The sequence below is a fragment of the Ammospiza caudacuta genome, chromosome 7 (genome assembly GCF_027887145.1).
Source record: "Ammospiza caudacuta isolate bAmmCau1 chromosome 7, bAmmCau1.pri, whole genome shotgun sequence".
NCBI classification, from domain to species: Eukaryota; Metazoa; Chordata; class Aves; order Passeriformes; family Passerellidae; genus Ammospiza; species Ammospiza caudacuta.
The window spans coordinates 17,976,152-17,991,666 of record NC_080599.1 but is presented as its reverse complement, the minus strand read 5'-3'; the positions used below and the strand labels follow the sequence as shown (position 1 = coordinate 17,991,666).

Below are 15,515 nucleotides of genomic sequence, written 5' to 3'. Positions count from 1 at the left end.
CGCTCACACTCACCCCAGAGCCTTGGTGAGGATGGCTAATTCCCATGTTCAGCTGGTGGCCAGGCAAGGCATGGACCCATAAAAACCCTTTATCCCCCAGGCTCATGGTGCTGAAGGTGTCTGAAGGATATAATTGTTGTTGCTTCATCTGCTGTTTCATCTTTCTGTGACTTAAAACAATCTCTGAGTGAAGCCACTTGTAACAAAACTTTTAAGAGTGACCTTGTCCAATGAATTGGATCTCCATGCATTTTCTTTTGTTCACGTAATAGCATTTTAGAAGGGACTAACACAAACATTTTATTTAGACTGCATTCATCATTATTTAAATATTGATACAGTTTTTGCAATAGTTACCAAGAGTTCCCAGTACCAGGGGGAAAAAAAAACATAGCCACATGCTTGGCTATGTTCAGTGCTTTAGCAAGCCTCTCCATCTCTTAGCTGAGCATGCAGGGTGATAGGTGTTGGTACATTGAATAAATACAAAATAAAGCACATGTTAAAAAAAGAAGTTTCTCTATGGGCCTGGAGAGCCACAGCCTCCTCCTGCCATGCCAAAACCCCGGTGTGAGAGCTGCTGTCTGGACTGGGATGCAGAGTGCAGGGTACGCAGTGGCCGCAGCAGCGATACCTAATGGAGACCAAGGCTGGGGGACAGTGAGACAGCCGTGCTGCAGCTCACGGCAGCAATGCTGCAGCCGCCTCCTGTGCTTCCCACTGCAGTCAGTGCCCAAGCCCACAGCAAAGGCCCTGTCTCACCACAGCAACCAAAGTGTCAGCTGCCTTCCGGCAAAGCCCCGGAGCAGTAATGAGATAGACACATTCCTCCTACCATCTTCAGGAAAAGTGAGCCATGCTACTACTGAAATACATAAATAACACCTTAAAAAACTCCAACATTTTCAAGTACTCCCAAGCAGGGCCTTTCATCCTCAGATATGGTGGTCCTATTCCCTCACAAACTGCTTCTTACAAGCCAGGACAGGCAAACCTGAAATGGCACTCCCAGAGTCAGGAATATAAACCTGTCTGGGAGAGAAGGAACATGTTTCTGTTCTGTTCTGCTGGACTATTTAACCTGGGAGCATGAAGGTTGCAATTAATAATATAGGAAATAATGAGCCTCCCCCAAAGTGACAGCTCTGCACAGCCCTAGAGAAGATCCTTGGCCAGCATAAACAGGGTGCTACAGAGGGAGCAGCAGCCAGAGGGAAGAGTTTCCCGTGATGGCCGAGGGAGGCTGAGCTTCCCTGCGACTGTGGCTGTGATGATTGAGGGAGGCTGTCCAAAAAGTTTTGGTTTCCCTTCAAGAAAGAGTAGGAGCTCTTCCTGTGCCTGATACTGCAATGCAGCACAGCCTGAGCTCTGAGCATACACTCCTGACAGCCTGGACATTTGGGAGTTATGAACAGCTAAGAACCAGAGCCAGCCCTTTTCACCTAAACCTCTGCAGATTAGAAAGGGGAGATGACAGTCCCCAGCACTTCCTTTGGCTGCCCCTCTGCCCTGCACCTGGCTGTGTGTCACGCTGTGACCCCGCCAGCCTGGTCCCTCCGTGGGCAGAGCCAGGGCTCACTGGGGCTCCCCAGCACCCTGCTGGCTCGCAGGGCTTGGCACACGCAGCCACTGCCTCAGCTCCTGCCAGACAGACCCCAGCGCTCCTACACCGACTGTCAGAGGAGGGTTTGCTACACACACTGAGCCTGGATTGAGTTACAAATGCTGGCTGCTGCATGACATGGGATACAACTGGAACATTAGACAGCTACTGGAGACAGCTCTGTTGCTTCATGCCAATGAGTGCTTTTGCTGCCACTTATTCTGCAAGAGCCCGGCCTGCCCCTGCCTTGCTGCAGGTTCAGGCGCACTGAGAGATGATGTTGGAGTTGCAGTCTAAGCTGTGAGTGTGGTTTCTTTTGCAGTTTTCGGGCCTACAGCCAGCACCAGGTGGGCTGACCAAGTCCAGGTAGTAAGGGGACTTGAGGAAGCGACGGTAAGAATCCTTCTCCATGAGGGTGAATATTTTTCTCTGAGCCTCATCAAAGCAGGACAGTGTAGGCTCCAGCATGTTGTGGCTTGTCTTCTCCCGTGTGCATGAATCCAAGTTCACCTGTCAAAGGGCCAAAGGGACAGTGTAAGTAGAACCTGTCCCAGATGGGGCATAGGAAAGGGAAAATCTAAGTATCTCTCCACCATGTGTGCTTGCTGAGCAGCTGTCTGAAATGGCTGTTTAACACCCTGTAGCCTCAGCAGAATCTGTGCAGCTGGACACCAGTGCATCTCTGCTACCAGAAGAGCTGTCAGGGGAGACTGACACATACATCCCTCTGGGATGCAGCTGGCCAGGAAACTCAAACTGCATGGGAGCAGCTGAAACATTGGGAATCATGGACCTCTTGGGCTTCTCCCATTTCAGTGTGTGCGTGGAATGGCCATGTGGTTGTAACTAAACACACTTTCTCTCTAGCCAAATTTAATATAAAATCAATAAAAGACCCACCATGACCTTCTAACTAGCAGAGAAGCAGAAGCCTTCATCTCTTGTAAAACTATTGACTTCTGCTTGGCTGTGCTTCTGGTTCAGAATTTAGGGTGGTGCCTTTGCCCAAGGAATGTTCAGTGCACGTACCTCTTTTGTGGCCTGCACTGAGATGAACTCATCATAGATCTTCCTGGCCTTGGGGCTGAGCTTGGCTGGTGACTTGGTTTTCTTGTACTCCTCACAACTGACCCAGAACTCGATGTTTTCCTCACTGTACTCAGATTTGAGAAAAGCGCGGAAAGCAGCCAGTCCTCCTATGGATTGTTCAGAGGAAAACCGAGTCAGGCAAGAGTGTTGGTCCCTGAACACGTGCACCCCTGAATCCCAGCAAGCAGTGATTGTGGGTTCTCCTTCCCAGAGCTGGATGAGGAGCTGCCCTGGGCTGGCAGTGGGGAGGCTGGAATGCAGACAGGCCCCATGGGGATGTCACACGTGGGGGCCCAGCTGCCTGTTCCCCCACTGTGACCTTCAGTGTCCCTGCCAGGGGAACACAAGCAACTCGTGTGTTCCCAGGAGGCCTTGAGGAGACAGCCAGCATGCTCCACAGAGTCTCAGACCATGGGAACAATGTGAAGGAAACCTCAAGGACGTGAGTGTAGCCCACAGCTGATGGGAAGGCAAAGTTTCCCATAGGTTCAGCTGCAAATAATATCTCCTCCTTTTGCTTCTTGTTTAACCCATCACTAACTGTGTGTCCCAATCTTGCCCTCCTCTTGCACAAGGGCTAAACCAGTTGCTTTCACAAAACAGACAGCTCAGCAGCAGGCCAAAACCACACTCATGATGCATTGGGATTGACCCTTGCCTTGGATCTGAGCAAGAGACCCCTTCCCCACCCCTCCCAGAGGTCTGCATGGCCAAAGGAGCTCCTGTGTACCCCTAAGAGACAATCATAATGTCCTGTGTCCCCTCCCATCCCCTCCCAGGACTGTTCAGAGCACACATGCTCTGCAGGCAGCATAAGAGCACTCTTCACTTACTGTCATGATGGATCAAATTTTCCAAAGACTCTGCCCATTTTCTTACTTCCTCTTGGCTAAGCCTAAGAAGAGACAAAGGGAGAAACACAGGGCTGAGTTAGAGTACAGAAAGGACAAATTTGGTTTGTTTCTCAACACCACTAGAAAAATCTTTTTTCCTTATTGTTGTAAGAGCATACACAAGAGACTGAGAATGAAATATCAGCTCGTTTTACAAATACCCCCAGGGACCCCAGATCTAACCTACAGAAATTTTGGTTTGCAATCCTCATCAGCAGCCACGGGCTAGAAATTAATTTTCCTGGAAAAAAATTGGTGTGGATTTCATATTTATTTTGTGCCTGGCTGCATCTCTTGCTAGAACACAGGTCTGGAACCACTCTTAGAAGTCATATCAGTGAACTCCAAAGGACTGGTTCCTTTAAGCTGTCAGGGGAACAGTAGCTATGTGGAAAAGAGGACTATGGGAACTGGAAACACACGGGGAACACATCCTACATTCATCCCCTCTACCATACTAGAACACCCTAGGGCTCATCTGTTCCAGCAGCAAAGCTTGGCTTTTGGAACCCTCTTTGGAGAGAGCACTGTGTCCTTGCAGACTGGGGAGAGCAGTGACACCCTCACAGGCTGCTGGCTGGTTTGTGTGCCTTCACCTCTGTGCAGCTGTGGGGAGTACTGCACAAACCCAGCCCAAAGAGGCATGGGATGCTGATTCTGCAATGTATCCAGTTGCACTGGGTCTGGAATGGAGTCATTCCCCTGTGCAGGACACTGTACACGCCCTCCCCATGCTCATTCCCATTGAATCACGGACGTGGAGCCAGAAGGGACCTCTAGTTCAGCATTCTTCATGGAAATTGAAGTCCTCAGGTGTTGATGGTCAGCTGACAGGACTATCAACACCTCAGGGCTATTGCCACACTAGATCCACGCACAGGTGTTCAGGAAGAACTGGGAAGCAGCACCAGAAGTCCAGCTTGGTGAAGGAATAAACAACATGCTGCAGCCAGTCTGCGATTAACTAGGTGACAGCATCTGCTCTTACCTTTGGCTTGAAGATAACTTTTCCTTCTTGCCCTGGGAAGAGCTGTAGTCACAGGAATCTGACTTCTGCAGCAAGAAGCCCAGGCGGTGCTTCATGTCTTTGGCACTGAAAGAAAAAAAATCAAGGAGGAGATGAAGACAATGCTTTGCACTCCCTCTGCAGCCTCCTCCAGCATTACTCAGTGACACAAATTCAGGTCACTGACAGGGACTCCAGTGCTGATTTTCCCCTCATTGCATAATGCACATTTTTCATTCTAGACAAACACAATGGCAAACAAGTCATTTTTCATGTTCAACAGCATCTTGCTGAGAAGGTCATCAGACTGGAAGCAGGTGGCAAAGGGAGAGAAGCTGCTGTTTTCCTACTGTTTACAGTAAAAATATTGTGACAGAAAAGCATCACCGTGCTGTGTGTGTTACCTCTCCGTGAGCTGATTTGCCCAGCTGCCAATGTATGGTTCTTTCACCCTTACTAATCCCTTCCTGCAGCCCCTGCCATTTCCCCACCTCATCAGCTGGCACAGGAACAGCAGGGCCGTGCCAGACCACCCCACCAAGCCCATGACACAGAGGGAAGGGAGGAAGTCAATGGCTTGGAGCAAGACTGTGGGGTGAAGTCAGGGGATGAGCCAAGAGCTCCACCACAAGCAGCCCACACTGGCTGCAAGCTGCTCCCTCGCTCCACAGCAAGCTCCTCTGAAGATTCATCCTTAATTCTGTTCCACCTTCCAGCTCAGGACAATCCTTTCTTCACAGCAGCTTCTAAGTACGCAGCTGATACTGGCCTTGGCACCTCTCTGGGTTTCCTTCCAGTTTAAGAATGGGCGGTGGGTAAACCATGCCTGCTTGCTCAGGGGTGGCCCTGGCCTGCCTCAAGGTGCAGCCACAGTGTAAAGCAGGAAATTCTTCTCCTTCTCAGATGGGAGCCTGGAAAAGAGCAAGAGGCTGTGCCACAGGGCTGAGCCCCAGTAGCTGCTCAGCCCCCCAGCACTGCTCTCTGCTCCAGTTCCCTGTCAGGGATCCTGGCCATACCTGATCTCACTGCTTGCCTCAGAAATGTTCCTGCGACAGCTCTGGCACTCGGGGAGAACAAAGGGAGCTCACAGCTGCCTTAGAGCAGGGTGCCTGTGGCCAATACCAACACCCAGGCTCTGCCCAGGCACCCATGGGGACTCTGGGCTGCCAGGCTTGGGCTGCCTGGTGCTGTCATGCTCCTTGCCCAGGAGAAGGAAGCTGCTCAGCTTTGCAGGAGGGTGGCAGCAGGAGGAAACAAGACACTGCTGCTTGCAGCCAGGCCCACAGCTTTCTGGAAGAGAGGGATTTTGCTGGGAATCCTGGACAGAGGTGTTTAAAAGATGTGAACTATTTTTCCTTGCATTTTTCAATATTTTTTTAGCCTCATCAAATGTTCCTGCAAATTGGAAGTGTCAACACTTTTTCCTTGTATTTTCAGCACCCGTTTTTAAATTCAACCATGAGCAGGAAGCTTTATCCTCAGATGATAGGATAAAGCTATCATCTTTAGCTCCCATCCCCGGATGGGAGCCAGCTGAGTCTCTGCTTGCATTTTCCCAAGCCATTGCACATCTGCTGGGAAGCAGCCTCAGGAGTGCTGCTGCAGGCACGGGTGGGCAGCAAGGCAGCGCTGCACCAGCACAGACCCGCACGAGTTTGGATGGGCTGGATGAGAAGGGAGCGTTGTGCCTCCCTCCTGGGCATCTCCAGAGCACCTGAAAGGGAATCACACCCCTCCAGGAGGGCTCATGGCAGCCTAGAGCCCCCTCGTGCTGGCCTGTGGGCACATTTGGGGCTGTGCAGCTCAGCCCATCCTGACTGGCACCGCACGGCAGGGGTGTGGTGAGCCCCACAGCAGCCCCACAGGGCTGCGCATTGGGGAACAGCCTGACCTGGCCCCTCACCATCGCCCAGGGGACTCGGGCTGATCCCACACCAGCTGCTGCCGCATCCACATCCACCGTGCCCGCATCCCTGCCTGCTGGCACACGGGTCTCTTGCGCTGCCACGCTGCATTATCTGCATTTGAAATGCATTTCAGGGGATAATCCTTAATTGTTATCCTGTCTGCCTTGCTTCCCCCTCAAAAGAATCAAGAAAATTTAGCAGAGAAGAGCCAAGGGAGAAAAGGGGTGCAAAGACTGCAGCAGAAGCAGCTGACAGGAATATCAAAATATCGCAATGCTAAAAGCTGCTGTTTTTGATGATGGGGATGATGGGAAGGAAAGCTTTAGAGTTCTCCCTGCTCCGTATGAAACCTTTCTGCAATTCTGCTTCTAGCTGAAAAAAACCACAAAAGCTTCTAAGCAGTCATTTATATCTAATCTTGCAAAATAATCAGAGCCAAATCCGTCCTCCTGCCTCGGACACAAAGCGCAACGCATCAGCGCGTCTCCGGGCTAACGAGACCATTCCCAGATGCTCAGAAATAAACAGTACCTTTTTAAGCAAGTGGCTGGCAGTGCAGCGAGTCCCTTGCACATCTTGCTGCCGAGGTCGGATCGGTATTCCAGGAAAAACAAGGAGGCAGGAGGCGGCGGAGGCTGCGCTCGGTGCTGCGCTCGGTGCGGTGTGCGCGGCAGCGGCGCTGCCTGGGCTCGGCTTTATAGCCCAGCCCGAGAGCCCGGCAGCGCTGGCTGACCCAGTCAGGAGTCAGCGCAGCAGCAGCAGCACCCGTCCCCTTTTTGCCCACCCCAGAGGAAGAGGGTGACGTATAAAACCCAGACAAAGGGGTGAGAGAGATTGAAAACCTTACCAGAAACGAAGCTCGATGTCTGGCTGCAGAGGTGGAATCTTCGAAAAGGGCTCAAAAAGCTTCGGGGTCTTCCTCTGTTGCAGGAGGTCGGGATGGTGCAGATGAAAAGCAGATTTTCGTGGGGGGACACAAATAGTAAAAAAGGTCAGACAATCAATTCTGAGACGTGAGATGAGCTTTGCTGGTTCCTCTGTTAATTTCCTTTCCTCTTCTATTTAAAGTAACCTGGATCGAGAAAGGGACAAGAATTTTAAACAGAAAAGGTTACCATAATCCAAACGAACGCAGAAAATAGAGCTCTTAAGGAAAGAAGAATGTAAATTCACCAGGGAACTACCCAGGCAGATGAGACTTTCCTGTTTTATTCCAGAGTCATGTGGATGTATATTTTTGGTGAGGCTGCAACAAAAGCCCGGGGGGGGGGTGGTGGTGCAAGGCATCATTGGAATATAAAATGTGCATGTCTCAGCACATAAATTTGAGGATAGCTCACATACATGCGTGGAAAAAAGGAATTTAGGTTGGCAGCGCATCTGCCTTAGATATGAGTATCACTGCAGCACCTTCTCCATTTGCATTTGCAAAATCAAAAGTCAGACCCAGGGACTCTGGGACTCACCAAGGAAAGATGGTTAATTAAAATAAAAGGCTTAACTGTGCCTGACCAGAATGTCTTTGAAGAAGTTCTGAGAGTTCTTCATGCTAAAGAATGAACCCATGAAACACCTGTGGGGGTGCCTGCACTGCCCTGGGTTTGCTATAGTTCCAAGAACAGGATGACTTCAGCTACTTGTCCTCAGCCCTTGGATGGTGCAGAAAGCATCTCTCTCCCTGCCCCTCTAGGGAGAGAGAGAATTGGCTGATATTTATCGAGTTGCAGCTCAGCACAGCCTGTACCATCCTTAGCAAAGCGGGGAGGGCTTTGGGCAGACGGAGGTGCATATGGGCTGCTGCATTTTAAGTCCTGCTCCCACTGTGAAATAAAGGAGCTTCTGATTAGCAGCAGGCTGCCTGCCCACGCTATCCACTGCTGCACCTCCTCTCCCAGAAACCTTTCAGTGCTTTGCTCACGATCTGCAGAAGTTGCAAGATGAGCCTTTCCCTTCTGTGTCTCTAGAGTCTACAGCCAGCAGCGTCGAGTCCAAATCCCCAAAGAGTTTACCTGCCTTGGCATACTGCATCCTCTCAAATCATTAATTGTGCTGAAAGGCAATGCTCTAATTAACTGTAAAATGCTTTTGTAGGAACAGGATTGTCCTGCTGCCAAACCTGAGGCAATGAGCCTGCGAGTCCTGTACTGTTTGGACTAAAAATCAGCTCCAGCTCAGGGCAGTGGAAAACTTTACCTGAGTGAATGCCCTCGTCCTTTTAGTGTTGGTGAGTTGACAGCCCTTGGGTGGATCTGTAGGAAGCAACTGGGCCCTGGCAGAGTTAGTGCCTAAGCTCTGTGGTGTCTTCTGTCTGGGTAGAAGTTGAAGGGCAGAATATGGCCAACAGAAAAATCTTAACTAATTATTTACTAAATATATGTTTAATTTCATTTGACTATCAAACTTGTGCAATGTTACTGACATTCAAACAATTCAAGAACTCATCTGCCTGACACAATCAAAGTGTTTGCAAACTCTAACCTTGCTCCTCTCTCTGGCAAGATTAGAGCTCTGGCTCAGGCAGGTCACAAAGGCTGCTTGCTAGGGAAAGGAACTTCTGTGCAGAACACAAAAATTCTGCACTTTGTCTGCAAAATGTTGTATACTGGATTTAGGAATGTCACACTTCTTTGTGGATTGCAAGCACGTTTGCTGCATGGCTCTAATGACACTCAGATGCTGGTGTTGTTGACATCAGGTCACCTTTTGCATTCCCCAACTTCTGTGTGAGCAGGCTGTAATGAGGAATTTCTGGCACTGCCATCACAACAGCCAGCCTAAATGGCTTTAAAATAAGGACCATTCTCCCTGGACTGGGCATGGAGACTCCTAGAAATGCTGCAGTTGAAATTTCCCTTTTTCCAGTTCATTAACACTGACTGGCTCAGCCTGGACCCCGTGAGAGGAGTTTGGGCTTGTGCACTGTTTCTCCTCTAAGATGTGATTCCCAGCTTTTGCAGTTTAATATCCTCTCAGCTACACCAGCTGGTCTCCAATCTAAAGTATCCCCTTCCATCTCCCACCATCACAGGCAGGCCTCTTCCTCCAGGGCAGGCAGAGACTGCGCTGTGCTCAACACCAAGCTCTCCTCCTCATCCTCCTCCTCCCTGCCAGCTCATGAAGCAGCAGCTCACGCCATGTTTTACGCCTGGCACGTCATCCCTGGCTTGCCTCACCTGCTCATGGAGAGCTCAGAGGTGAGGATCAGCTTGGGTGCAGGGCTGGGGGTGGGCTGGGCCATCCCTAGGCCGTGCAGGCCTTTGGAGGCACCCAGGGGCTCTCAGGAGCCAGCACAATTGCAAATGTCTGTGGTACCCACCATGGCATACCTCCCCCGCCCGCTTCATCCCTGCTGCATCTCGAGCAGCTGGAGATGAGGCTCTGAAGGGAGCTTTCCCTCCCACCACTGCCGGGGAAGAACGTCACACCCGTGTGCTCACCCCGCACACGAGCGCGTGTGGGAAGTATCCCTCGGCCCCCACAGCCGGGGGCAGCCCGTGGGAGGACACAGGGAGCACGGGGAGCGCCGCTGCTCCCCTGGTCATTGCCCGCAGCTGAGCTGCCCCAGGCCGTTGCCCTCCTGCCCCAGTCCCATCCCTTCTCATCCCAGAGCAGCTGCTGTGGGACGGGAGGGCACCAGGAAGATGCTGCTGCTTTGCGTCACTGGGAGCCAGGAGGGCGTGATGTGGGGCTGTGGGGATGGGCTGCTGGGCCTCTCCTGCCACTGCTGCCTTCCTTCCCCAGCCTGCCTTGCAGGGGCTGTGAGCCACTCCTGCTCCTGTGCCAGCGCTCACAGAGCCAGCCAGGCACCTTGGCAAGGGGTGAGCAAATGCCCAGGTGTGCACAGTGGACAGTGGGTGAAGCACTGCACATCTTTCCCACGGCCAACCATATCCAATACGTGTCTGGCAGACAGCATTGGTGAGGAACTACACAGCTGAAAAGCATCACTGGGGTTGGCACTGGTCCCCAAGCCCCCAGGCTGCAGAAGCCCCCCACATGTAGCCACTCTGGTGACATTTCTGCCAGGCAAGTGGCCACAGTGCTGAGCCCTGCTGTGGGGAGGGGACCTGTACACCTGTTAGCAGGTAAGATTTCCTTCCAGCACTGAGAACTGAATCTTACCCAGCAGGCATGTGGCTTGAGCGAATTACAGCTAATGAGCTGGGAGCAGAGAACCCTGGAAGGACCATTGGGGTGTGAGCTTGGATGGATGAACTCAGCCTGTGTCTGACCCTGACACTGCATGCAGCCACATTTCCTGTCCCAGGGCACTGACTGCGGCCTGACCTCCCTAAGAGACACACAGAGAGGCCACACTCACCCCCATAGGGTCCTCCAGCCAGCGCTGGGATTCCCAGAAATAGCGTCCCACAGCAGAGTCGGAGGGAACTGTCCTTTCCCATGGCTCTGCAATGCACAGTGTGACTCCACGCATGAGCACGGCCCTGGCTCTGTGGCCAGCCCCTGGAGGCGGCCTGAGGAGGGGCTACGTCCCCCAGCGCAGCCCTGGCAGAAGGGATGAGTCACCCTTCTGCAATATTGGTCATTTGCTGCTCACACGGAAAATTTCTCGAGTGCATGGATGTACCTCCAGGCTGACCCAGTCCCCTTTCTGCTCTGCAAGCACGAGGCGAAAATGGAACTCTTCAAGGGAAAGCCGCTTTAGTTTGCTGTGGTAGTTTCTTGATGAGCCTGCCATTCTCTGAAACAATGCTCTGTAGACATTAGCACATTCATTTGTAGCCTCCCTTAATTCCAGCTTTGCAGAGTTCATGCAACCAAATATGGAATCCAGACAATTTCCCCATGCTCTCAGTTGTTTCCTACTTAAATGTGCACCTACAACAGCATCAGGGACCTTTTGTCATTTCTAAGGGCTTGGAATTTCCTAATCATTCTGAGGGATTGGTGAGAGTCATATTTTTCTTCACTTCAACCCCAAGGTTTTGGGCTCCCTACTTGTCCTCTTAGTACCCAGAAAAAATATTTCAACTTGTGTCAAAGGAAGAATTTTGTTCAGCCCAGATGGATGGGTTTTTTTCCCTCTCCTGGTTTGGATTTGCTAACGAAATAAGTTTTGGTTTTTTGTATGATGGTTTTTTGGTGGGTTTTTTGTTTGTTTTTTTGGTTGATTGGTTGGTTGGGGTTTTGTTTTGTTTTGTTTTTTTAGGTCTGGCTATTCTTTTTTTCATGGCCATCAGACCACAGGAAAATTTATTATTTGAGTAACTTGCCTTCCAATTTCCCGAATCTCTGTCTCCTCATCCATTTTAAACATTTCCTGCTAATCACTAAGACAATCACTGCACCACAAACCAGTCAACATATGGCTGTTCATTGATGCTTTCTCATACAAAAATCACTTTGAAATGTCTCATTTAGCCACTTGTAATGCATTTAGTATGGATTTTATGACACTTTAAGCCAAATATTGATAGCACGTCATATTCACTTATGAATCTATTTCACCACCATAACTTCCTCATATAAAAACTATTAAGCTCATTAGAAAAGGTCTATTTTTCCATTAGATCATGTCAGCTGGTATCAATGACATCACTGCCTTTTCCAGTGTGTTCCCCATTGTCCATACTAATAGTGCTCCTGAACTCATCAACAGTTAAGAGCTATGGGACTGCACAGCTCACCCTTTCCTAGGGAACCGCTTTAATTGTGGGGACTGATCGTGAAGAATCATTAAGGTTGGAAAAGACCTCCAAGATCAGCAAGCTCAACCTTTCACCAAGCACCTCCATTCCAGCTAAACCATAGCACTGAGTGCCACGTCTGGGGGTGGTGATTTCTCCACTTCCCTGGGCAGGTCGTTTGGATCCTTAACCACCCTTTCAGTGAAGAAATTCTCCCTGGTGTCCAGACTGAACCTCCCCTGCTGGAGCTTGAGGCCACTTCCTCTCATCCTGTCACAAGCTGCCTGGGAGAAGAGTGCAAACCCCACCTGGCTCCAATCTCCTTTCAGGCAGTTGTAGCAAGTGATAAGGTCACCCCTGAGCCTCCTCTTCTCCAGGCTAAATACCCACAGCTCCCTCAGCTGCTCCTCACAGGACTTGTGCTCTCCAGAGCCTTCAGCACCTTCATTGTCCTTCTCTGGACCTACTCTAGCACCTCAGTGTCTTTCTTGTAGTGAAGGGCCCAGAACTGGAAACAGTACGTGAGGTGTGGCCTCACCAGTGCCCAGTACAGGGGGAGCAATCCCTTCCCTGGTGCTGCTGACACACTATTCTTGATCCAGGCCGCATGCCCTTGCCTTCTTGCCCAGCTGGGCACAGCTGGCTCATGTTCACCCACTCGTGACCAGCACCTCTTTTTCTGCACGGCAGCTTCTCAGACACTCTGCCCCAGCCTGGAGCATTTCATGGGATTGCTGTGACCCAAAGGACCTGGCCTTCTTGAGCCTCATACAGCTGGCCTTGGCTCATGGATCCAGCCTGTCCAGATCTCTCTGCAGAGACTTCCTGCCCTCCAGCAGAGCAACACTGCCACTCAACTTGGTGTCTGGGAACTTGCTGAGGGTGCACTCGGTCACCTCTTCCACATCACAGATAAAGATATTAAACAGGACTGGGCCCCATAGTGAGCCCTGGGGAACTGCACTGCTGACTGACCACCAGCTGGATGTAACTCCAGTCACCACTACTCTCTGGGCCTTGCCATCCAGTCCTTAACCCAGTGAAAAGTGCACCAGTCCAAGCCCCGGGCTTCCAGCTTCTCCAGGAAAATGCTGTGGGGAAAATCAGAAAGCATGGCTTTCCAATTCCAGTATTGTTTTATTTTTAAATGAATGGAAAAGAACCACTCTTTGGTGTATTCCTCCAAGAACCCTAGTGCAAGCCAGTTGCACTTAGCTGATGCGAGACTGTGTGGATCATTCCCAGGGCTGTGTAGCCCCAGGCGGGGAGACACTTGCTGTCTTTACAACAGACACTGAGCTGCTGTTTGTTTAAATACACAGTTCTGTGCTCCTTCCTGCTCTTCACAAGATTTTTGCACTACTTGAGGCTTACTGGGAAATCCCCTTGTGAGAAACAACAGTTCACTTTGAAAATTTAAAAAGGTTTATCAAACCTTGACAAAAATACAACAAAAGGACTACATAAGGAAAAATTCACAGTGCTGGGAACTGCCTGCATGCACACCACATGGCTGGTTAATCTTCAAGATGGATGCTCAGTCTTTTATACCCCGGGGGGTTGCATCAGCCAGCCCTGGCCCTTCCCAAAGTCTGTCAGGCAGCTCTTCTTTGCCATTTATCAGGGCAGACTGCTTTCCTGTAACTGGATTGGAGCTCAGGTGTTGCCATGCCCACCCCCTAAGCACCACCAAGCTTTTCCATTCCCAGCTGCCCCATGCAAGGGACACGTGTGCAGCCTTCTTCTACCTGTCCTAGAGAACCCCAGCTGTCTGATGGCAACAATACAGGGGGCAAAGGGAGCTGTGGGGAGAACAGAGGACACCTAAACTACAATAACATAACTGTACCTCACTAAAGCTTTTCTTAATATTCACACAATAGTTATCCTTTAATTGCAAGAGCCAATCATCTCATTATCCATCTATAACACCCTTGAGCCAGAAGCTGTGATGAGTGGTGGTGGGACTGCCCAGTGACCCTGTGGGGCCCATCAATCACTGTTTGCTCACAGTCAGTGCTTGGCACACACCTCTCACTTGTGGGCTGATTGCTTCACCCTAAGGTATAGAGTAGGAGGAGGCATCAAGGGAGGCAGGAAGAGAGTTGATGCATCAGAAATTAAGATGTCTTTATGTACAGTGTGCAACAAAACCACTTCTTGATCCTTCTGCACCCTAGCAACCCAGCTGTGCAGCAGCTCCTGTTCTCCAGCTTTAAAAAGCCCAACCCTTCAATGTGAGTGAACAACCTTCTGCCTAGACAAGCACTGCAGGATGAGGAGTTACAAGCTACAAAACAAAATCTTTCATCACTGCAGATGTAGCAGGATCTACTCTCTTAACCTCAAATGGACGTTTCTTGCTCCCTTCCCTCTTATCTTTGCAGTGGCAGCTTACCAAGATTAGAGGTGCCATACTACAAGGACCATGCCAGGGAACAAAAGCTAGAGCTTTATTGGCTCGTGAAAAGCCCAGGGGACGTTTTGTCAGTGAGGTCACGGCCCTGTGCTACAAGCACGTTGCTTGCTGCTCCGATCACAGCTTAGTTGTTGAGCTCTTTAAGCCAGCTCACAAAAGGTAGCTTGGAAGCAGCAAGCATCTGTCAGTGCCTGTCTCAAGGTTATGCCTGTTATTTAAAAGGTGACTTCTTACAAGCCTGTGAATGAGGTGGCAAGAATTACAATTTCAGGCTAAAGAAACACAAAAGCAAGAACAAGCAGCTGCAGCACCTTTTCAGACGCACTGTGTGATGCCAGCGTGCTACACACAATGACTTGAGAAGAAACGAAAGCTCTTCATGCCGCCCCAGCCTGAGGGACAATTCTAAAAGGTGCCAGGTATCCAATGGATCCTCAGCCCTGGTGTGCAACTGGTTTAAACCTCACAAAGAGGGAGAAGAGGAAACGCTGACAGCAGTTGATTCTTGCCTGAAGTTTCTTGACCTCTGTCTTGGAGGTGACTCAGAAAAATTAAATTGCAAGTGGCAAACATCCAGTGTAGCAAAAATGTGGAATACTACAGCGGGCAAATGTGAATTGCTGCAGAGACTGGTTGCACGAGACTGCATACCCTGTATAACAGACATGCAGAGGCTGCTTGCTGCGCCCTGTTTTGTCAAGGACATCTTGATATTTAAAATTTATGTTGCACGAGTACTAAAAATCTGGGCAGATCTGAGTTTCACTGTGCCACAGAGATTTAAAAACAAGATAGAGAAAGAGCTGTGAGCAAAATCTACGGCACATGGGCACATGGCTGTGTCCAGCAGCTGAAGCTCAGAGGGACCACACTCAATGTTTTATTGCTCAGAAATTTCTGCTTTTTCAAAAAAAAAAAAAAAAAAAAAGAGGAAACAACTGTTTCATGTT

The 15,515-nt window shown here is 50.2% G+C and overlaps 1 protein-coding gene across 5 annotated transcripts; it reads right to left on the bottom strand.

Annotated features, from left to right (window-relative positions):
• Positions 1–287: 287 nt before the first annotated feature.
• RGS4 (regulator of G protein signaling 4) lies at positions 288–8,173 on the bottom strand. Of its 5 annotated transcripts, none has more exons than XM_058808269.1 (6): positions 7,965–8,173; positions 7,346–7,570; positions 4,574–4,678; positions 3,526–3,587; positions 2,633–2,799; positions 288–2,113 (listed from the first exon to the last, which is right to left on the bottom strand). In XM_058808269.1, exons 3-6 carry the CDS (start codon positions 4,666–4,668, stop codon positions 1,862–1,864), a joined length of 576 nt encoding a protein of 191 aa, XP_058664252.1. In that variant the 5' UTR covers positions 4,669–4,678; positions 7,346–7,570; positions 7,965–8,173; the 3' UTR covers positions 288–1,861. The 5 variants fall into 5 exon arrangements, with proteins under 5 accessions (XP_058664252.1, XP_058664253.1, XP_058664250.1 ...); XM_058808270.1 differs by lacking the exon at positions 7,965–8,173 and adding an exon at positions 7,672–7,801; XM_058808267.1 differs by lacking the exon at positions 7,965–8,173 and having other exon boundaries at positions 7,346–7,663.
• Positions 8,174–15,515: the final 7,342 nt, after the last annotated feature.